The sequence below is a fragment of the Scyliorhinus torazame genome, chromosome 2 (genome assembly GCF_047496885.1).
Source record: "Scyliorhinus torazame isolate Kashiwa2021f chromosome 2, sScyTor2.1, whole genome shotgun sequence".
Taxonomy (NCBI): Eukaryota; Metazoa; Chordata; class Chondrichthyes; order Carcharhiniformes; family Scyliorhinidae; genus Scyliorhinus; species Scyliorhinus torazame.
The window spans coordinates 294,946,117-294,969,403 of NC_092708.1; the positions used below are offsets into that span (position 1 = coordinate 294,946,117).

Below are 23,287 nucleotides of genomic sequence, written 5' to 3' on the forward strand. Positions count from 1 at the left end.
GGATATACAGTGAATGGTAGAACCCTCAAGAGTATTGAAAGTCAAAGAGATCTAGGAGTACAGGTCCACAGGTCATTGAAAGGGGCAACACAGGTGGAGAAGGTAATCAAGAAGGCATACGGCATGCTTGCCTTCATTGGCCGGGGCATTGAGTATAAGAATTGGCAAGTCATGTTGCAGCTGTACAGAACCTTAGTTGGCCACACTTGGAGTATAGTGTTCAATTCTGGTCACCACACTACCAGAAGGATGTGGAGGCTTTAGAGAGGGTGCAGAAGAGATTTACCAGAATGTTGCCTGGTATGGAGGGCATTAGCTATGAGGAGCGGTTGAATAAACTCGGTTTGTTCTCACTGGAACGAAGGAGGTTGAGGGGAGACCTGATAGAGGTCTACAAAATTATGAGGGGCATAGACAGAGTGGATAGTCAGAGGCTTTTCCCCAGGGTAGAGGGGTCAATTACTAGCGGGCATAGGTGTAACGTGAGAGGGGCAAGGTTTAGAGTAGATGTACGAGGCAAGTTTTTTACGCAGAGGGTAGTGGGTGCCTGGAACTCGCTACCGGAGGAGGTGGTGGAAGCAGGGACGTTAGTGACATTTAAGGGGCATCTTGACAAATACATGAATAGGATGGGGATAGAGGGATACGGACCCAGGAAGTGTAGAAGATTGTAGTTTAGTCGGGCAGCATGGTCGGCACAGGCTTGGAGGGCCGAAGGGCATGTTCCTGTGCTGTACATTTGTTTGTTCTTTGTTGACATCAACACCTATTTGGAGAAATTCTGTTGACAGAAACAGTTGATTGTCTACAGTTCTCAGTCTGTTGATTAGTTGAAGTCAAGATCTTTATCGCTCAACAATTTAATTAACGAAAGTCTGCGGCACTATAGAACATTCACATCAAACGGATGCATGAATTCATCAGGACTGAAAATGGCAGATTTCACTTATGGAATGTCCAAAGATGTACAGGTTCGGTGGATTGGCTGTGCAAAAATTGCCCATCATGTCCAAAGATGTGCAGGTTACGTGGGGTTATGGGGATACGGTGGGGGAGTGGGCCGAGGCGGGGTGCTCTTTGAGAGTCGATGCAGACACAATGGGCCAAATGTTCTCCTTTTGCACTGTCGGGATTCTATGGAAAGACTGCTATGTAATGTCTTAGAATAAGATAGCACAGTGCAGGAGATCATTTAGCCCATTGAGTATGGGAAAGCCCATCAATTCAGTTCGTTCCACCACCCCGCTCTTTCACTATATCCATAAAATTTCCTTCCAATTACTTATCCTATTCCCTCTTGCAAACCATCATTAATTCCATCACTAAAGGTGAGGGGAGATAATGGCCGGGATTCTCCGAAATCCCGGCCAAGTGTTGACGCCGGCGTCAAAACCGTCCCGAACGATGCCGGCGTCAACGGGCCTCTAGGCCCAGTCATTCACCCCTTCCGACCGGGGCCGTGGTGACTGCGCCGGCACGATTGCCGCCCATTCTCCACCGGCCGGAGAATCGGCGTCGGAGCAGTGTGGCAGGATTCACACCCGGGCGGGCTCGGAGAATCCCACCCAATGTTGTCTCTCTTGTTCGTTAATCTGTGTGTCTGGAAACATTATATATCAAAAAATGAATGGATGGATATCAAGATCCGCACCTTGTGATTTTTTTAAAGAATCCGTTAACATTGAGAGATGGGGCTAATTTTTAAAGAAGATTTTACTTATGAGATGTCCAAAGATGTGATTAGGTAGATTGGCTATGCAAAAATTTGTTTTATGTAGATTGTTGTTGACGGTTTTAGAATGTTATGGATTGTTTCAGTAGTAGCGGATTGACTCATCTGCTGTGGTCATTTTGTCATAGCTGTCAAAATGTGAGCAGAGTTGTCGGAGTAGATTTTTGGATGGAAATTGGCCCGAAACAACCCCAAGTGAGGTGGAAGCTTTTTTACCCCACCTTTGCAGTTAAGAGTATCAATTAGGCAGGGAAAAGCCTCAAGCAAGAGCTGTGTAATTGCAATAACATTAACACAGAAGTATGCACTCACAAGCATCCTCTTTACTTGTGTATGTTTCTACGATCCATTTCTAAAATCTGTAATAGTGTTAAAAAAAAACCTTATCGTGCTCTTTTGCCAATCAGCGGTTACTAGTTATCACCCCTTCAGCCACTGCAATCAGTTTCTTTTGACATCCATTAAATCTTCAATTAGTCTTCTCTGCTCTACAGAGAACTAGCATAGTTATTCCAGTCTAACCATTCAATTGTAATCTTTTATCCCTGGAAACATACTTCTGTACCCTCTCCAAAGCCTCATGTTCTTCTGAACATGCAGTCCACAATGCAACATAATACTTATTCGCTTGTTTCTTTCATGCATATAAATCATGCATTGCACAGTATGTTCTCAGTGAATTTGCGTAACTATTGACAGCAGCTCAAGGAATTTTGTACAGATTTCAAATGCCATGCTTTGGACAGAGCTATGCTATTGCAGCTGTGTAGAATCTGGGATCAGAGAACTATTAAATTTCCTGTTAACTAAATTGGCCAGAATTCATGTGGAGTGGTGGTTCTGCCTAAAAAGTCAGGGGCGAGTCTACTTTCGCATTGCTGGGGAGCCCCAACCTGATTTAACGGCCAGTGTTGCTAATTGGCTCGCATTGTAGCTTCTGTACCCATCTGGCAGGAAGTCCAACATTGAGTGCTGTAAACCAGTCAAATGACCAGCAGCTCTTCACTCCCAATAGAACCACCAGAAGTGGTGACCACTGCTGGGACTGCAGCAGTCCCCCATGAGTATTGATGCTGAGTGCCCCACTCCAAGATAATTGAGGTAGTTATGGAGGGCTAGTCAAAGAAGCAAGGAAATCACCTTTAGGGCAGCCTCTAATAAGTGCAGAGAAGCCATCCACAGCCCCCTCAATCCCACAGCCAGCTTACCAGGGTTTAACAGGTGGTAGGGTACCCTCCAGCACTGGTAAAATACCAGCAGTGGTGGGAGCAGGTGTTCAAATGGCTATTAATTGGCCTCAAATGATACCAGAGTGGGATGGGCTGCCCAATACCTACTCCTCCTCCCTGGTAAAATTCCAGTGGAGGCATGTAGGTGATGGGAATGCCACCCAATCCCCCCCTTCCTCCCCTCCTGCTCTTGCGGAGGGTCTACAATGGCTTTTGTAAAAGTTGTCCAACATTTCCACTCTGAAACACAGCAACAAGTTTTATCAGAAATACACTATTCAGATAAGTCCCTTTCTAATCAAATATTTGATTAGGAATGGTTGTGTTTGCAAACCTTACTGGAAGAACTGCTGAAAAACTGCAACTACTTTCAGTTTTCATTTCCACTTTATAACGGTGTTCAGTAATGAAGATTGTTTCAGAAATGAATATTATTAAGTGGGAACAGGTCATGCCAGCATTCTTTGTCCAAAGCTATACAGATGGATAACTCTGAGCATTGCTATGTGATAGGAGCAACATTTCTGAAGGATAAATACCCAATACTATCATTTGTATTTCAAGGGCTGGTTTAGCACACTGGGCTAAATCGCTGGCTTTTAAAGCAGACCAAGCAGGCCAGCAGCACGGTTCAATTCCCGTACCAGTCTCCCCGAACAGGCGCCGGAAACTTGGCTTTTCACAGTAACTTCATTTGAAGCCTACTTGTGACAATAAGCGATTTTCATTTCATTCAAGTACCTTGCGACGATTAGTATTTGATCTCAAAAATAATGTTTATCTCATGTTTTAATTGATGTTTATTTTTCTAATGCAATGTTTCCCAGTGTTCTGCATGGAATGGAAAAATTATACTCTTTAGAAAAAAACACTTGGTTCAAAGCCGCCTTTGTTTCTCAATAGTGCTCAATAGCATTTAAGATGCAGTAAAAAGTCCCTAAATGTAGCCATTTTATGGAATAAACATTGTTTTTTAAAGCGCATTCAAATATAAACACCGGCATGGGCTAGTTGAGCCAAATACTGTATTGTAAATTCTAGGTCAGGCTAATATCTCATTTAACATGTGCAGATTCAAGTAGTTCCCAGTCACAGTACATCACAGTCAGTAATGAATTCAGAGAAATACTTGGTCAAATATTAAAAAGATGCCAGATATGTAATTAAGAAACTTTTATAAAACAATATTTTTTGTGAAAATCCATGTTTTTCCACTATATAATGTGACACAGGAAGGCTGAAAATAAGCCTGACTGTTTAAAGTATTAATTGGTTGCAAGAAACCAGAAGTGTAGAAGAGTCAACCATTATTTAATAACATTGCAGTGAGGAGAGAAAAAAAATACACGCAACCCTGTTTGTGCAAAACGATATCTTTGTCCTGGTTGCAGGGACCATTTTATTATCTAGCGATAAGTCTTATAGTTTTCAAAGATACCTTCCAGTACAACTTGTTTATTGCCACTACTGGATTGCCAATTTGTTGACCAGCATACAAGGTAGCATCCAGTTGTAAACTCCGTCATTTTGTTGCTCACATATTCAAGTTATTTTAGGAATTCCCATGAAACTATACTCCCTATTAAAGGTAGCAACAGAAATAATTTCACATATAATGTTGTATTTTTTCTTCGGACAAAGTTAACACAAGTTTGATATAGTAATGCACAATGTGTTCATAAACAAGAGCAAATTCCAATTCACTGGAGGATAAAAGGAAAAGACTCAATAAGATTAATTACAAGTGTGATGAAGATTATTCATAGTAACATCAAAAGAAGTGTATTTTTGCACAACAATATATTTAGCTTCCATATAAATAGAGAAAAGTCAGATAAAGCTGCAAGGTTATCAGCTTCATTTACATGGTGCACAAATGTGGAACAAATATTCTTAATTACAATCAGTAGGTGAAGATCAAGCACCCTCAAATGATGAAAGATAGAAAATTTGCTGCAAATAAAATTGTTCAACAGCTTTTAAATAGAAGAACAAAAAAAAACTATTTGAAAGCAGCGCTGTTGCAATCTGGAAGTAATCTGTATAAAGTGCAATATTAGACCTAATTATTTGAAATGGTCATAATATTTAATACATCTTGTCACTCTTACTATATTCATTAAGTATAATCATATTGACATGGAATTCAATTTTGTGCAATATTGATTTACAGATTAATAGTGCTGAAATAAATTTCATTGAAAGGTAGGCTATACAGCAGCCAGTACCATCTCCTTTACGGATAAGAGTAGAAGTTAACATACAACTATTATTCAAAAGCATGGCATTAAATGGGATTATGTTGGCGGGACACTTCTCTTTGGAGCAGATGAAAAGATCATGTGAATTGCCACCAGTCAAGGACTCAGCTCATTGGTCAAGTTTCATTGCTATTATCGTCATGATGAAAAGCTTGTAGCTTGTCCAGGAGCTGGAGACAAATAAAAGGAAATTAATGTAAAAATGTGTTAATGCAAATTATCCAAAATCATTTAAAAAAAAGGATAATTAATATTCATATCATACCTGCTCGATTACGGTACCTAGTTCTGGCTTCAGCCCTTTCCGCTGCATCAAAATACCATACAGTAATGGCATATCTAGAACAGAAAAATACTATGTAGAAATAATTTCACAAATTTCTCTGCAAATACCTTTGCCCTCAACAATTTAGAAAATTATTTTGTACTCCAAGGGTTCATCTTCACATGGGTGATGAGATAACAGGTCTTTACCCCAGTGGTTACATAACACTTGCTGGGCCTCCTGTCCTGCCAGTGATTTACTTTCTTTTTTAAACAATTTTATTGAGCTATTTTTTGGCATTGTAGACAGTTTCAGATAACAGAAATGTGCAAACAGCAATATAAAACCAATACTTCAAGCAGACCATACTGCACATACCCGCTCCTCTCCCCTAGACACTACCCGCCTATTTAGCCCTCCTACTCTACTGTAATCTCCCTCCCCCGCCCTGCTGACGTTCGCTCTCCCACGAAGAAGTCGATAAATGGTTGCCACCTCCGGGCGAACCCCAGTACAGATCCCCTCAAGGCGAACTTAATTTTTTCCATACCCAGAAAACATGACATGTCCGAAAGCCATTGTTCAGTCTTCGGGAGTTTTGAGTCTCTCCATGCCAGCAGTATTCACCGCCGTGCTATTAGGGAAGCAAAGGCCAGAACATTTGACTCTTTCTCCCCCTGGACTCCCGGGTCTTCCGAAACCCCGAAAATTGCCACCCCTGGACTCATCACCACCCTGGTTTTCAGCACCCGGGCCATGACACACGCAAATCCCTCCCAGTACCCCCGAAGCTTAGGACATGCCCAAAACATGTGAACGTGGTTTTCGCTGGTCCTCCTGCGCATCTAGTGCACTTGTCCTCTACCCCAAAGAATTTGCTTATCCGAGCTACTGTCATGTGGGCCCGGTGAACGACCTGAAATTGAATCAGGCTGAGCCTGGCACATGTTGCAGTTGAGTTTACCCTACTCAGGGCTTCCGCCTCCCCGCCAAGCCCCTCCTCCCATTTCAGTTTCAGTTCCTCCGTCTGGGACACTTCCCCCTTCATGAGCACCTTGTAGATATCGGAGAATCTACCCTCTCCTCCTTCTCCTCTAGAGACTATTCTGTCCTGGATCCCTATTGGCGGGAGGCGTGGGAAGGATGGGACATGTCTGCGTGCAAAGTCCTGCATCTGTAAGTACCTAAAGTAATTTCCCCATACCAGCCCAAATTTCTCCTCCAAGCCCCTCAAACTCGCAAAGCTCCCCTCCAGGAACATATCGCCCACCCCCCCCACCGCCATGTTCGAAACCCTCCATCCATGTTCCCGGGGGCGAATCGATGGTTATCACATATTGGAGCCCAGACAGACACACCCACCTCCCCTACATGCCTCCTCCACTGGCCCCATATCCGCAGGGCCGCCCCCACTACCGGGCTGGTGGAGTACCTGGCCGGCGACAGTGGTAGGGGAGCCGTGACAAGGGCTGCCAAACTGGTGCCCCTGCATGAAGCCGCCTCCACTTGCTCCCAGATAGACCCCGTACCCACCATCCACTTCCTTGTCATGGCTATGTTAGCCGCCCAGTAGTAGTTGATCAGACTCGGCAATGCCAGTCCCCCCTCGCTGCGGCTCCTTTCAAGCATCGCCTTCTTCACCCGCGGGGATTTCCCCGCCCAGACAAAGCTATGATCATTTTGCCAGTCCTTTTGAAGAAGGACCGTGGGATAAAGATCTGGAGGCACTGGAAGATGAACAGAAATCTAGGGAGGATTGTCATCTTTACAGTCTGCACCCTCCCTGCCAGTGACAGCGGGAGTGCATCCCATCTCCGAAACTCCCTCTTCATTTGTTCCACCACTCTAGTCAAATTTAACTTATGCAACCTGCCCCAGTCTCGTGCCACCTGTATCCCCAAGTACCGGAAACTTTCCTCCACCAGCATAAATGGCAGCTCTTTCAGTCTATTCTCCTGGCCAGTTGCCTGCACCACAAACATCTCACTCTTGGCCATATTTAATTTGTACCCTGAAAACCGGCCGAACTTCCTCAATGTTTCTCGTATATTTTCCATCCCGGCCAGTGGGTCCCGACACGTACAGGAGCAGGTCGTTCGCATAGAGAGAGACCCTATGTTCCACCCCCCCCCCCCCCCCCCCCCCCCCCCCCCCGTCATTCCCTTCCACCCCTTCGCAGCTCTCAACGCCATCGCCAATGGCTCGATGGCCAGCACGAACAGCAACGGGGAGAGTGGGCACCCCTGTCTGGTCCCACGATGTAGTCAGAAATAATCTGACATTATCCTGTTCGTCCTAACGCTAGCTTTTGGGGCCTGGTAAAATAGTCTGACCCAATTAACCAGTCCCTCCCCGAACCCAAACCGTCCAAGCACCTCCCACAAATAGCCCCACTCCACCCGGTCGAAGGCGTTCTCAGCGTCCATTGCCACCACTACCTCCACCTCCTTGCCCGTCGGGGGCATCATGATCACATTAAGCAATCTTCTCAAGTTAGCTGTCAGATGCCTGCCTTTCACAAACCCTGCCTTTCACAAACCCTGTCTGATCGTCCCCAATCACATCCGGTACGCAGTCCTCAATTCTAATCACCAGGACCTTGGCCAGGAGCTTGGCATCCACATTGATCAGGGAGATTGGCCTGTATGACCCGCAGGATTCCGGATCCTTGTCCCGCTTCAATATCAGCGAGATGGTGGCTTGCGACATCGGCGGCGGCAGGATCCCTCTGTCCCTTGCCTCATTAAAAACCCTAGTCAGGACCGGTCCCACTATCTCCGAGAACTTCTTGTAAAACTCTACTGGGTATCCATCCGGCCCCGGGGCTTTCCCCGACTGCATGGCCTTTAGGCCCCCCAATACCTCCTCCGCTCTAATCAGGCCCCCTAGCCCGTCCACGAGTCCCCTGCCTACTTTTGGGACGGTTAGTCCATCCAGGAACCTTTTCATCTCCTCCGGCTCTTCCGGGGGTTCTCAAGTGTACAGCTTACTATAGAAGTCCCGAAATACCTTATTCAGTCCTGCCGGGTCCTACACTCTGCTCCCCTCCCATCAACCACTCTACTTATTTCCCTGGCCGCCTCCCTCTTCCTCCCTCTTCCTGAGTTGCTGCGTTAGCAATCTGCTGGCCTTCTCCCCATGCTCATACACCACTCCCCTCGCCTTCCTAAGTTGTTCCACGGCCCTACTCGTGGATAGCATCCCCAGTTCCGCCTGCAGTTTCCGTCTCTCCCTGAGTAGGTCCTCCCCCGGGGACCCTGCATGCTCCTCGTCTATCTGGTGAATTTCCCTAACCAATCTGTCCATTTCTGTCCTGTCCGCCCTGACCCTGTGAGCCCGAATTGAGATCAGCTCCCCCCTCACTACTGCCTCCAGCGCTTCCCGCAGGGTCGCTGCTGAAACCTCCCCCCGTATCGTTCACCTGCAAGTAATTTTGCATATACTTCCGAAGTCTCTCACATATCCCCTCCTCCGACGTCAAACGTCCTACGTCAAACCGCCATTTCGGGTGTTGATAATTCACGCCCCCCCCCAACCTGCAGGTCCATCCAGTGAGGGGCATGGTCAGAGATAGTGATTGCCGAGTATTCCGTATTCTTTACCTCCCCTACACAGTCCCTGCTCAAGATTTAAAAAATCAATCCTAGAATATACTTTATGAACTCCTCGGCGCCAGCAGGAGCCAAAACAAAGGAGGTGAACGAGCACCTCAAGACCTCTCATCGATCAGGGAACCGTTCCAGTATTGGAGAAAATCGAACCAAGCGATTGGGACAAAGTCTAATCACTTGGGACCAGGTACAGGGTCCGCCCCGAAAGGCAGGAAGCCCCTGGGGACTAGAAGAATTGAGCCCCAAGTTCAAATCGCTCTCTTCTTCACCTCTTCGCTTTCTTCACGCTCTTCTTCCTGCCCGGGTCACCCAGCAACAATGAACCAACATTGACGTGACCGGTGCAGTGACTCCAGTGATCATCAAACTCGTAAGTCTTAATTCAACGCTCGCTACGAGATAGGCGCTCCTAGCTACCAATCTGTACCAACTTCGAATCCCGCAGACTCAGAACCCGAACAAAAGGCCATTTGTTCCCCTGACCTGGTGGGCCAGTTCAAAGTTAAGTATAGGCCTGTTAGTTGTAGAAGTAGCTTAGACATCGAATTTGTGCATGAGTAGCGATTACTGTGTATAATAAATGTGCTTTGATTTAAATCTTACTAATTGGTGTATTGGGTTATTGATCATTACTCAGACTTGAACCTCGTGGCGGTATCATAAAGATACCTGGCGACTCGAGAGCAAAGGTAATAAAACAGAGCAATTGAACCAAGGAGAAAATTGGCAACAGTGCATATGTTTCAGGGCACAGGAATTCCATGAAGTAAATTTCTATTGTCCGGATAATTCAGATTTAAAAAAAAAAAAAAGAAAAGTGTGGGGCAGGGAGTCCTTTGCCGCTGTCAAGAATCTGGCTGGAGTTTAGATTTGACCTCCGGTGGCGGCTATGAGTTGAGCGGTCGTGCACGAGGTGGCTTCCACTTGGAGAGCTGGGGTGGGATTATCCGGGCCCGGGCCGGCTCGGAGAATCGCCGAGGGGGCCGCGTGAATCCCGCCGCGCCGAAGCCGAAACTGCGATGTTCCGAACCGGGAAAAAGCTCGCCAACGGGGATTGCGCCACGTGGCCCGCAGAATCGGCAGACCTGGCGCGACGTGCTGGTCCCTGGACCTGGTGAGAGTGTCCGGCCCGGATGGGCCGAAGTCCAACCGACGTGACCACAGCTCACGCCGGCGTAAATCAATCATGGTATTTAACGACGTCAACCAGTCGTGCTGGCTGACGCCGGCGAAGGAGGTGGTAGGGGTCGGTGTGGGGGGGGGGGGGGGCTGCCACATGCTATGACAGCTGTGTCGTGGCTTGGGGGGGGGGGTTGCGTTTGGCGGGGGTGGAGGCCGGCCAGGGAGGGTCTGGGCTGGTGTCTGCGGAGGGTGGGGATTGGGGGACGGGAGGGTTGTTTTGCGTGGCCAGGTGCCTCCGGTCAACAGTGGCGACCATGCAGCCCATGGCACCAGGTTGCAAAGGTGGGTATGAGCAATGATGATATGTAGTCTACCCCCACCACCTGCAGACCATTATGTTTGGCAATCACCCAGTGATGTTGGTGGCGGGGGCTGCTGTCATGCATGTAGCCCTATGGCAGCTGGAGCAGGGGCGACCCAGGGAGGCGGTGGAGGCTGCCGTAGAGGAGCAGTGCCACAGAGGGGCAAGTGGCAGGCGTCCAGGTCAGGTCAGACGTCCGGCCGCCTGACAGGACGAGGAGGAGGAGGTGGTGCCTCGAGGCTCCGTGTATACCGGCGGCGCGCGGCGTACCAGGACCTCACGGACAGGGCATGCAGGAGGAGACTACGGGTGACGCTGGAAACCGTCACCCATATCTGCTACCTGATGGCACTGCGTGGGACTGGGGGAGGACACCCTCTCCCGGTGGCCGTCAAGGTGATGGTGGCCCTAAACATTTATGCCATGGGGTCGTCCCAGTCGCCGAGTGGGGACCTGTCCGGCATCTCCCAGACATCGGTGCACCCGTGCAGTGACTGACGCCTTCTATGACATCGCGGAGCGCTACATTGAGTTCCCTGTGGACCGCGCCCACCGGGATGCCTGGGTAGCAGGCTTCGCTGCCGTGGCCAGGATACCCATGGTCCAGGGGGCGATCGATGGGGTGCACGTCGCCCTGCGGCCACCAGCAGATAACAGGGCAGTGTTCACGAATAGGAAGGGGTCCTACTCCACGAACGTGCAGGTGGTCTGCGACCACCGGATGAAGATCCTGCACGTCTGCGCCAAATAGCCGGACAGTGTGCATGACTCGTTCATATTGGCACAATTGTTCAACCCCGCCATGTTCGAGGGACGACCCCCCCCTTCCACCCCTGGCTGAGGGGCTAGTTGCTGGGCGACAAGGGTTACCCCGGCTGTGGCTGATGACACCTATACAGAGGCCACGGACCGACACGGAGAACCGCTACAATGATACCCATGCAGCGGCCATGGGTGTGGTCGAGAGCTGCTTTGGGCTGCTGAAGAGGTGCTTCAGGTGCCTGGACCGCTCTGGAGGTGCCCTCCAGTACCCATCTGAGCGGGTCGGCCGCATCGTTGTGGTCTGCTGCGTCCTGCACAATATAGTCCAGCAGAGGGGCGATTATTAACAGCATTTGGAGCAGAGGCAGAGGAGGAGGAGGAGGTGGCGGGGGAAGACGACGATGTGCACACCTCCCCAGATGAGGGCAACGTGGAGGGGGGTGGGAATGCACGGGACATACGGGTTGGTCAGGGACGGGAGGCTGCCCACTGATACCGGCTGGGCCAGCGAGCACAGGAAGAGTTGATAGCCGCACGGTTCACAGACTGGGGGGGGGGGTGGGGAGAAGAATCGCTGAGCATGAGCACAGGAAGCACAGTACCGCACCACTCCACCAACAACCACCCCGCCCATCACCCTCACCCTGCCCATCAACAACCACCCGCATGCACACCACCCCTCCATTACACATCCACCTCTGCAGCACAATGGGCATTGCTCATACGGTCGCCAGTGGAAGCAGGTCTATTGCATGGCGTGGAGGATGATGACAACCTGCTCTGCGATGAGCTCTGGGCTCCACATTGTTAGACAATGTCTGACTCATGGCCACAGTAACACCCTCCACCTGGAAGGTCCCTCGTCTGCCCGGGGGCGGGGTGGCAAGGGCGACGCAGGGCGTTGGGGATGCACGCCACACTCACCTGAGCTCGACCTCCTATCATCCCTCACACACACACACACTGGCGATCACTTCGCACCCCACCCCGCAAGCATCGGACAGAGCACAGAGGCAGCTTGTGTAGGTGTGAAAGTGGATCAGACAAATGGATCAGACATGTGCCCTAGCCCCTATAACTAGATTATGCCCTGCACCCATGCCAACTTACTCAGTGTCTAATTTTCTGGCCTTGCGTCTACGCCAGGGTGCTTCCCCAGAACGTACAGCAGTTCTGGAGGTGGACTCCTGTGATTCCTGCCCTGTGACTAGGGTCCCCTTTGGTGTCCGTTTCCTGGCGCAGCCTGGCCTGGATGGGCCAGGCTGCGGCTCGGGCAGCCGGGATGGCGTGGTGCCAGCCTGTTCTGCACGTTGCCCACCAGATGCACCTGGGACGGAAGGGAGGGTGGGAGAGTCTGAGGTGTCGCGGTCTTCCGGAACCTCCTCTGCAGGGGGACCTTGCGGTCTTACGGAACCTCTCTGCAGCATCTCCTCCTCCCTCGGGGTGCCCGAGGCTCTCCATGGGACAGAGATGCGAACGGATCCAGCACCGGAGGCACCCACGGCACCTGATGCTGCCCGTCTTGGGAGGCCCGCCCTGGTACTGACAAAGGTCTGCAAGTTTGCAGCCATGGAGCTCAGGGAGTTGGCCACCCTGTCGGTGTCCGTGGGACGCCGGCCAGCACCTGGTCAATGGCGCCGATGCCCTCAGCGGTGGCCTGCTGAGACTCGGCCATGGCCTGCTGGGACCGGGCCACGGCGTTGAGTGCCTCTGCGGTCTGCAGTTGGCTCTCGCTCATGACTGCCTGTGAGAGGGCAGCCATGTCATGGGCCACGGACGCCGCCTGCACGGAAAGCCCCAGGCCTTGCATACTGCTGGCCATGTCCCACACCGATGCATCCATTGCCTCCACCACGGATGCCACCTGTGCGGTGTCGGCAATGACCGGCACCACTCGCTGCTCCTGCAGGTAGGTGGACTCCTTCACCTGCAGCTGCAAGCTGGCTGTCATCCCCTCCACTTGTCCCAGGGTTCCTGACTGCATCGGTCCATTGGGGGGGGTGGGAACTCCAGGAACCCGTCTGGGCGGCAGCTGGTTGCTGTGGACGGGCTGCCCTCTGATCGTCCGCCCCTCGGCTGCTCTAACCTCCACCTGCTGTACCGGTACAGCTGTATTGTGCGCACCAGTGAGTGACAAAGAGGCCTCATCATTGAAGTGCCCAACCGAGGTAAGAGTCTCTGCGATGGTGGAGGGTGCAGAAGATAGCAGTGGCGTTCCGTCGATGTCCTCATCGCAGCCGAAGTCCAGGGTCCCCTGGGGTGGTGTGTCCTGTGTTCGTGTGCCCTGGGTGTGCTGTGTCGCTGTGTCTTGGGTCGACTGGGAGGGGGGCTGTTGGTGTGGCTGCCCTCCCCATCGCTGGATGAATCCCTACGTTGTGCTGGCCCAGGCACTGGATGGAGGCGGCCTACGCCGGATGGCCCGGGTCGAACCTGGCCTGTGGTCGCCCTGGCACGGCCTGCAACCGCAGGGATGGGTGGGTCACCGTGTTGTCCTGCAATACACAAGACGACATGCAGGGTTAGATACGCAGATGGGGCATCTCACTTGGTGGTGCGCCCCCGATCTCTGCATTCGCAACCTCCCGGTCCTCGGGTCCGCCTGCGAGGTCCAATGCCCTCTCTTCATGAATGGTGAGGGGCCGCAATTCAGGTGGACCCCCTCCGGTCCTGGCACACTCCCGGTTGTTATAGGCGAGCTTCTCCTGGGGGGTGAGGGGAGAAATATCGTTGTTAGGCGGACATATACTTGGCAGTCCAGCGGTTGGTTGTATCTTGGCATAAGCTCAGAGGCCATCCTGCCAATGCAGCGTGCATGGGTGGCTGCAGTCCTGTATGTCTCAGCTACTGCTGTACCACCCATCATGCGGATGGGGGGCGTAGTGCCACATATGGGGGGGGGGGGGGTTGGGGCCATGGGTACTCACCCTGGCTGCCCTGACTAGGTCATTGACCTTCTTGTGGCACTGGTTTCCGGTCCTGGGGGTTATCCCCACAGCGCTGACGGCTTCTCCCACCTCCCTCAACAGGCGGTGGCTGGTGTTCGCAGCGACCCTACGGCCATTTCCGGGGTACAGGGCCTCCCTCCTCCACTCCACGGTGTCCAGGAGCGCTTCGATGTCCCCGTCCTGGAATCTCGGCGCTGCGTGTCGGGCGGCCATCTTCCAGCGATGCCGTTTCTCTGCTGATGGCGTCAATTTAACAGTCGGTGACACCGTTCTGGGTTGTGTTTCCCGTTTCGCCCGTGCTGGCCCATTCCGTTGCGCAGAATTCGAGGCACTTTTGCTGGGTCTGACGCTGGAGTCGTTCACGCTGATTTAGACGCTGTGTCGGAACGTGGACGCGGTAAGGGAGAATCGCGGCCTTGGTATTTGGCCCCTTTTACCCAGAAAAGGGATGTTGTGGTGGGAGCAAATAACGGAGGTTAATTGGCTTCTCCAGGTGGACCGGGCCCACTGGTCACTGCACCAAAGTCGAGATCCAGGGGTCCACTGCAGGCGGTAATCGTCCACCTACATAAGCATTAAGGATGGCACAGTGGTTGGCACTGCTGCCTCAGTGCCAGGGACCCAGGTTCAACTCCAGCCTTGGGTCACTTTCTGTGTGGGTGGGTGGTATGTTCTCCCCCTTTCTGTGTGGGTTTCCTCCGGGTGCTCCGGTTTCCTCCCATTGGATATTGGCCGACAACTGTTGCATATGGTCATGTCCCCATCTGAAGGTATCTGAAGTAATCATCTTCATGGATGCAGAGAACGCTTTTGATCGGGTTGAGTGGAGGTGCCTATTCGAGGATCTGGGTTTGGGTCAACATTCATCTCCTGGATGAGACTGTTGATAGTGCTCCCACGGTGAATGTCCAGACTAATATGATGAGCTCGGGGTATTTTCAGTTGTACAAGGGCACGAGGCAGGGATGGCCGCTGTCCCCATTGTTGTTTGCACTGGCAATCAAATATTTGGCCATCGAGCTTAGGCCGTCAATGGGTGGAGAACTATTGAAAGAGGGGGCAAAGAGCACATGATGTCCCTTTATGTGGACCATTTGCTGTTGCACGTTTCAAACCCTTTATCTAGTGTGGGAAAGATAATTGATCTGCTGACGAAGTTTGGATACAAACTAAATGTGGGCAAGATCAAAGTTTTCCATAAACCTCCTGGGGAGGGGGGGCATATTTGAACGCTGCTGTTCAAGCTGGCCAAGACTAAGTTTAGATATCTAGGGATTCAGGTAGGCCCTGTTGCATCAACTGAATTTGGTCAGCCCGGTAGAGGGGGTGAAAGGAGACCTGAAGAGTTGGGGTTCCGTCTCGCTTTCCTTGGTGGGGAGGGTGCAGATGATTCAAATGAATATTCTGCAGAGATTCTTATTTGTGTTCCAGTCTCTCCTGATCTTCCTCCCCAGATTTGTTTTTGTTAGGGTGGACAAGTTAATCTCGGCCTTTGTGTGGGCGGGTTAGATTCCCAGGATTCGAAGAGCCTAACTACAGACAGGAACAGGATGGCGTACGGGAGGGCTTAAATGTTCTATTACTGGACGGCGAATATGGAGAAGATGCAAGGGTGGTTCGGGGAGTCAGGGCAGATTGAAGAGGTGTAGCACTGTGTCTACAGGCACTGGTTACTCCCTCGCTCCCATTCTCTCCAGCCAGATTCACAACGAGCCCAGTATTGGTGGCGTCTCTAAAAATCTGGAACCAATTCAGTAGGCATTTTAGATTGGGTGGCATGTCATTATTGCTGCCAATTTGCAGGAACCATAGCTTTGCACCATTGGGGATGAATGCAACGTACAAGATTTGGAAGACGGAGGATTCGAGAGTTCAGGGATCTGTTTGTGGAAGGTAGGTTTCGAGGACTGGAGGAGATGATGGAAAAATATCAACCAGCAAGGGGGAGCACGTTTAGGTAGCTGAAGGTGTTGGACTTTGTTCGCAAACTCTCTTCGTTCCCCCAGTTACCGAGACATACACTGATGGACAGGATGTTATCTTGTGATGAGATGGGAGAAGGGAAGATATTTGATCTGCATGGATGGATGCTGGAGACAGGGACGGCTCAGTTAGAAGAAATAAAGGGGAAGTGGGAAGAGGAATTGGGCCTGGGCTGGAGGAAGGGATCTTGAGTGAGACCTTGTGAAGGTACACTCCACCTCCTCTTGCGCCGGGCTGAGCCAAGAAGTCCATTGGTCGCTCCTGACTAGACCACGCATGAGTGGGTTCTTCCCCAATGCAGTGGACAGGTGTGAACGGTGCCTAAGGGGGCCAGCGAACCACTCGCACATGTTCAGGTCCAACCCAAAATTGATTGAGTTCTGGGTCTCATTCTTTGAGACCATGTCAGAGATCGTGGGGGTCAGGCTGGAGCCGTGTCCACTTTTGGTGATTTTTGAGGTGTTGGATTGCCGAAGCTTCTTGAGGGGAAGAAGGCAGACGTCTTTCCCTTCGCTACTTATAACCCAGCAACTGCACTGGGAGTGAGATGCTGCATCACGCAGACCATTATAAATATGTAAATAAATTAAGCTTCATTAACAATAGCTTCCTTATGAATTATAGTCGCTAAAATCGCATGAATGGCCAAAAATGGGATTTGCGCCAATGAGATCTTAGTTTGAGATTCTCTTCTCCCTCCAGCCCTCCCCCGGTGATGTAATCAGATTCATACCCTTGATTTCCATACATTCTAATATACTGACATATTATCAAAGGGCATGACGCCATAGCATCCAATCAACTCTTCCCCCTCCCTCTCCCTCACCGCCAGCACGAATCACTACTGGTTTTCAAAAGCGAAGACCACTCGTGATGACCACGGCAAGAGCGCAGGGTGTCTGGAGACCCTGGGGCTTGAGTGATATGGCTGGGCATTGCCCACTGGCACTTTGGCAGTGCCCCATGATTGCCCTTGTCCACCTGATGACTGAATGTGTCCTGATGTGTGTGTGGGATTGGCACCTGACATTGCCAATGTGTTCAGGGCCCGCTTCCTCCAGCCGGCTGTGAGATCTTCGCCAGCACTTTGAAATTGCAGAATGTTGTTAAATCAGGTGAGAAAAGGCGCCTGTGAAGCTGGCGTGTTTCACACAGCCTTTCTCACCTGATCCAATACACTGTGCAATTTGGAGAAAATTGCACCTTTGGAGTTTTTGGTGTGTGGATAAATGCCTCAACTAATGCAGGACAACAAATTAGCTGTTGTGTTTGCTTATATGACAATAAGGACTGTACTTTTAAATTTGTTGGTTGTCAAGTCGTTTTGATGTGATAAGGTGCTAAATAAATGCAAACTTTGTTTCCCCCAACTGCTGAACACCTGAAGCTAAATTTCAGATTTTTGAACACTAGTTTGATCTTAAAGCAGATTTTAAAAAATATATTTTAACATTTTAACAATTAAACACGGACTTCCAGTGTGGTGGCATGAAGTAGCGGCCGCATCTTGGGTAGCTCCCATGCAGGCTACGGCACTTGGGCTCGTTGGCCCCATCGCAATAATCTTTTTAAAACCGGACTTTACAGGCAGTGAAACTGACCACAAAGAACACAATGTTGAAACTGACATTGAAGAGGGAGAGGAGTGAAATTGCAAACGTTGAGCCCCAGCGACGCATCAAATGATGGCAGGAGGGTGGTAGTCAGAAAATTGAAGAAATTTGGTGGAGATATGGATGAGCGCTTCAAGAAACACGGTCAGGAAGTGAAGGCTTCATTTAAAACCACGGTGGACGAAGCTTTGGATCTGGTAAGGCAGCAACTGAGCAAAACAATTAAAGTGGCAGTCACGCAGGCAGAGAAACTGAACAATGTGGAGGAGGCCTTATCCCAGCACAAAGACAGACTTCCGTCCTTGGAGGCTGAATTGGCAATCGGAGACAGGAACAAGGGCTTCAGGGTGAAGCTGGATGATTTAGAAAATAGGTCCAGGCACATGAACCTGAGGCTGATGGGTCTGCCTGAGGGAGTGGAGGGCTCAAAGCCAACCCGATACTCCGCTTTGAAGTTTTCCCAATTGACGAGCAGTGATGTGGTATTTGCTGCGCTGGTGCTCGACAGGTCATACAGGACCTTGAGGCAGAAACTGCGATTGAATGAGCCACCTCGCGCGGTTTCATAGTTTTTAGGGAAAGGAGTGGGTCCTGGAGTAGGCCAAGGAAGCCCAAAACATCAACTGGGTTGGCAACATGGTAAGGATTTACCAGGACATTGGCACACATCTGGAAAAACGACAGGTGGCCTTTAATAAGGTGAAGACGGTCCAATTGAAGACTGCAATCTGGGGTTATGTACCCTGCAACATTAAAGGGTCACATTTGACTCAAAAGATTTCTATTTTGAAACTCCCGAACAGGTGGAGAACTTGATCAAAGATTATGGTCTAGACACTGCTTGAGGGATGCGGGCAGGAGGTTGGTCGGTTTGGGATGTTAATATTTTACTGCTTTTAATGTTCATGTTGATGAGGATGAGTTGGGTTAATGGTGGAGGTGTTTGGATGGGGTTGTTTCCTCTATTCGGTTTAAAAAAAAAAGATTTTCCTTCTTTATGGGCTTCATTGTTCCTGGGATGCCAGGGGGATGAAGATATCTTTCCTAAATTTGGGGAAGGATGGGGAGGGGGTTGAAGAGATGATAGCTATTGTTGACTGGGGGAGGGGGAGAACTGACAATGACCAGTTATGTTTTTCTGGTCCACCACCCAGGTGGGATGGGTCACCATCTTATGTGGCCCTACGGCCTGGGTACCATCGGTGAGTCTATGACATTTTGCGTGGTTATGACTGTTCAAGGCTCGGGGCAGGGAGGGGGTAAGTGACCCCCTATAAGGGTGGTCACCTGGACTGTGCAGGGCCTGGGGGAGAGGGGGAGGGGCAGTCAAAAGAGAGTGGGTTTTTGCTCATTTAAAGAACTTGGGAGTCGATGTGACATTCCTCCAGGAGACCCACATGTGCAAGCAAGATCATGTGCGGCTTCAGAAGGCTTGGGAGAGCCATGTTTTCCATTTGGAATTTAACAGTAGGCCCCAGGGGGTGGCGATCCTTATTAATAAAATCTGGTTTTGCTCGAAGAAGGTATTAGCAGATGTGGGAAGGAGGTATGTTATAGTAATAGGGGTGTTAGAAGGGACACCAGTGGTGTTGGTGAACCTTTATGCCCCGAAGTGGGATGATACAATGTTCATCAAACATTTGTTGGCAAGGATACCGGATCAAGACACCCAAAAGCTTATTATGTTAGACCCAAGGGTATATCGTTCTAGGCCAAGATCACTAGGCCAGAGGGGTATAGCAAAAGCATTAATTACTTTTATGGAAGAAACTGGGGGGGGGGGGGGGGGGGGGGGGGGGGTTGGAAAACAGATTCCTGGCGGTCCGGTCGCCCGGGGGAAAAAAAAAAGAAGTTCTTGTTCTTCTCCTCCGTTTATTCCAGGATTGACTATTTTGTCATAAGCCAATCGCTAATGGCAGGTGTAAAGCAATCGGAGTTCTCGGCAGTGGTCATTTCTGACCATGCCCGACATTGGATGGACCTGGAGTTGGGGGTATGTGAGGGGCATCGAAATGGGACATCAGCTGGATGTGGGTCTGCTAACGAATATTGGGTTCTGTGCAAGGATCTCAGGGGCTAATAAGGAATATATTCTGAACAATGACAATGGGGAGGTCTCTCCCTCGACACTATGGGAAGCACTGAAGTTTGTAATTAGAGGAGAAATTATTATCTTTTAAGGTCCACGTAGAACTGGAGGCGAGGAGGGAGCAGGTAAAACTTGGAGATGAGGTAGATCTATGCAGACACCCCATCCCAAGAGAAGGAAACTGCAAACGCAGTTTGATTTGATCACTACAGACAGAGTGGTATGACAGCTAAGGCGAGCTAAAGGGGCTATTTACGAATATGGGGAGAAGGCAAGTCGGCTCCTGGCATATCAACTGAGAGACAGAGGCTAAGAGGGAGATTATCCAGATTAGGACACGGGATGGGGGGCTGATCTCGGATCAGGAGAAGGTAAATAAGGTATTTAAAACCTTTTACCCAAATTTATACAGGTTATACATGCGAAAAATATGGTGGAATTCCTGGGTGTGTTGGAGTGTCCCACGGTGCAGGAGAAGTGGATGAGATTACGCAGGCGATGAAATTTATACAGACAGTTGGTGAAGGCCTGGTTCCTGGTGGAATTTTATTAAAAATTCATAGATCTAGTCACTCTCTGTTGTTAGGGATGTTTAGGAACTCCTTGGAGAAACGCACTTTGCCACAGACACCGAAACAGGCTTTGATTTCCCCGCTTTTGAAAAAAGACAAGGGCACACCTTGGACTTTGGGTCTATCGTCCAATATCCCTACTAAATGTGGACACAAAACTGTTAGCTAAGGTGCTATCAATAAGATTGGAACCTTGTTTGCCACAGGTGGTGGGGAAAGGCCAAAAGAGTTTTGTTAAGGGGCAGAGGTTGACAGCAAACGTGAGACGACTGTTAAATGTGATGCTTGCTTCGGGGGAGAGTTGGGCCGGGGCTCGGAGATCATAATCCCATTCTTGACTGGGTAGAGCAGGATTATCGGTTTGCGGTTTTAGAAAGATTTGGGTTGGGCTTTGTAGCGTGGGTGTAGCTGTTATATATGGCCCCATTTGCCAGCATTTGCACTAACAAAGAACCCTCCGACCCCTTTCGTCTTTACCGAGGTAACAGGCAGGGATGTCCGTTGTCACCTTTGCTTTTTGTGCGAGCAATAGAGTCAGTAGCCATGGCCTTGAGATCCTCAAATACATGGAGAGGAATAGGTAGAAGTGGGGTGGAACACAGGGTCTCACTGTACGCTGACAAATTACTATTATATATGAGGAATGCGGCAGCGTCAACATTATGGGAGTCTTGCAGCATTTTAGGGCCTTTTCCGATTATAAGATAAATATAGGAAAGAGTGAATACTTTGTGGTGATGAGGCGGTGGGGGGAGGGGAGGGGAAGAGAGAGAGAGAGAGAGAGAGACTGCAGTTCTGGCTAGCTGGAAGTCATTTTCGATATTTGGGTGGGGGAAACTCAGGAGGTTGATTGATATGAATCTGGTGGCAAAGGTCAAAGTGGACTTGCAAAGGCGGGCCGGTCCCCCATTATCCCTGGCGGGCCGAGTGCAATCGGTTAAAATGAACACCTTACCGAGATTTCCTTTCTTATTCCAGTGTCTTTCGATATTCTTACCCAAGGTTTTTGTTCCAGAACTTAACCGTCTAGTGACTGGGTTTATTTGAGTGATTTGTGGGCTGGTTTAGCACAGTGGGCTAAACAGCTGACTTGTAATGCAGAACAAGGCCAGCAGCGCTGGTTCAATTCCCATACCAGCCTCCCCGAACAGGCGACTCGGGGCTTTTCACAGCAACTTCATTGAAGCCTACTTGTGAAAATAAGCGATTATTATTATTTTGGTTGTGCCGGAACTCCAGACGGGGGCAGTTGTCCTGGTCTTTGCCCGATGTGCTGGAGGTTGATTACACCGCCAAGCGCTTCGGTGTAGCCGGGTGACTTGATGGAGTTTTTACATCTCAAGAAGGTTAAGTTTACCATGAGAGCGTCAGTGGAAAGGTTTATATTGGCAGACGTTTATATTGTACTTTAAAGAGCTGGTCACTGTTAGCTATGGGAAGGGTGGTAAGGAACAGGGTGGGTGGGGGACTTAGTGAGTAAGTTTTACTTTTGTAAGGGACGAGAGGGGGTGCTGGAGGGGATTCTTACTGTTTAATTGTAATTCTGTGTTTTTGTAGGTTTTGTACTAAGATTTTTAATTAAAATATTTTAAAAAAACAATTAAACACATAAACCACACATTTACAAAATAAAACCAACCCAAAACAACCCCCCGGACCCCCTTCCCCCCAAATCATTCCTGCACCCCTCCCTACTAGCAGTTAGCAGCAACCAGCTCCCTGAAATGCAATACAAACAGACCCCCCATTTCTTGTGGACTTGCCCCCCTCACTCACCCCCCTCAGAGCAAATTTCACTATTTCCAAATACAAGAATTCCATTAAATTCCCCAGGCATACTGAAGCACAGGATGGTGAAGCTGAGCTCCACCCCAACAGGACCCGCCTACAAGCGATCAGAGGCAAAGGTTAAAGCATTTGCCCCCGCACCCGTCTGCAACTCTGACAGTCCGACACCCCGATTATGGTCCCCAGGGGACTGGGCTTTAAATCTACATGCAGGATCACCATTAAGTTGCCGAAGAACGACCCCAAAGCCCTCCAGAGCACCTCACACCACAATCCCTCCTCCAGCACCATCCCAAACTCCTCTTCCCAGCTGGACCTAACTCCCTCCAAAGACGCCCTATCCTCCTCCAAAATCCTCCCATAAATCGCCGAGACTGTCCGTCCTCCAAACCCAATCACCGACAACACCCTCTCCAGTAACGAGGAGGACGGTGCCACCAGACAAACCTTTTATCAAAATGCTGCACCTGCACATACCCAAATCCCTTCCCTGCGCAGGACCTCAAATGTCGCCCCCAACTCCTACAAACACGCAAAGTGTCCTCTAGAAACAGATCCTTTATTTCCACTATCCGTTGCTCCTCTCATTCTCAAAACCTTGCGTCCATCCTCCCAGGCTCATACTGATTATCAACTTCGAACCCACCCCCAACTTAAGTCCCCCCCACCCGACTGGCATATTCTCTGGAGCACCATTCTCCTAATCCTTGCTAACACCAGCAATGAAAACAGCCTCTCCACCCCCATAAATAATGACTTCAGCAATAAGATAACAACAATAAAAACCGCGGCTAAATATTCATCTTAATCGCCTGCCGCTTCTGTTTGCCCCAGGGAGGTATTTGGAGAGTCCAGTAGTGATGGCCACGCTGAAAATATGGAGACAGTTCCGCCTGCACCTGGCCTGCCAATGATAAGGGAAGGTTAACCTACTTCAGTAAATCCTCCTTAACC

General features: G+C 49.9%; 1 protein-coding gene across 2 annotated transcripts in view; it reads right to left on the reverse strand.

Annotated features, from left to right (window-relative positions):
* Positions 1-4,256: 4,256 nt before the first annotated feature.
* egln3 (egl-9 family hypoxia-inducible factor 3) overlaps positions 4,257-23,287 on the reverse strand; it is a 108,700-nt gene continuing 89,669 nt past the window's right edge. For both annotated transcript variants that reach the window (XM_072488547.1, XM_072488556.1), the window contains exons 4-5: positions 5,488-5,561; positions 4,257-5,392 (exon numbers count right to left, since the gene is read on the reverse strand). In XM_072488547.1, coding sequence (XP_072344648.1) covers positions 5,361-5,392; positions 5,488-5,561 — 106 coding nt within the window. In that variant the 3' untranslated portion in view covers positions 4,257-5,360. The remainder of the gene's footprint in view (positions 5,393-5,487; positions 5,562-23,287) is intronic.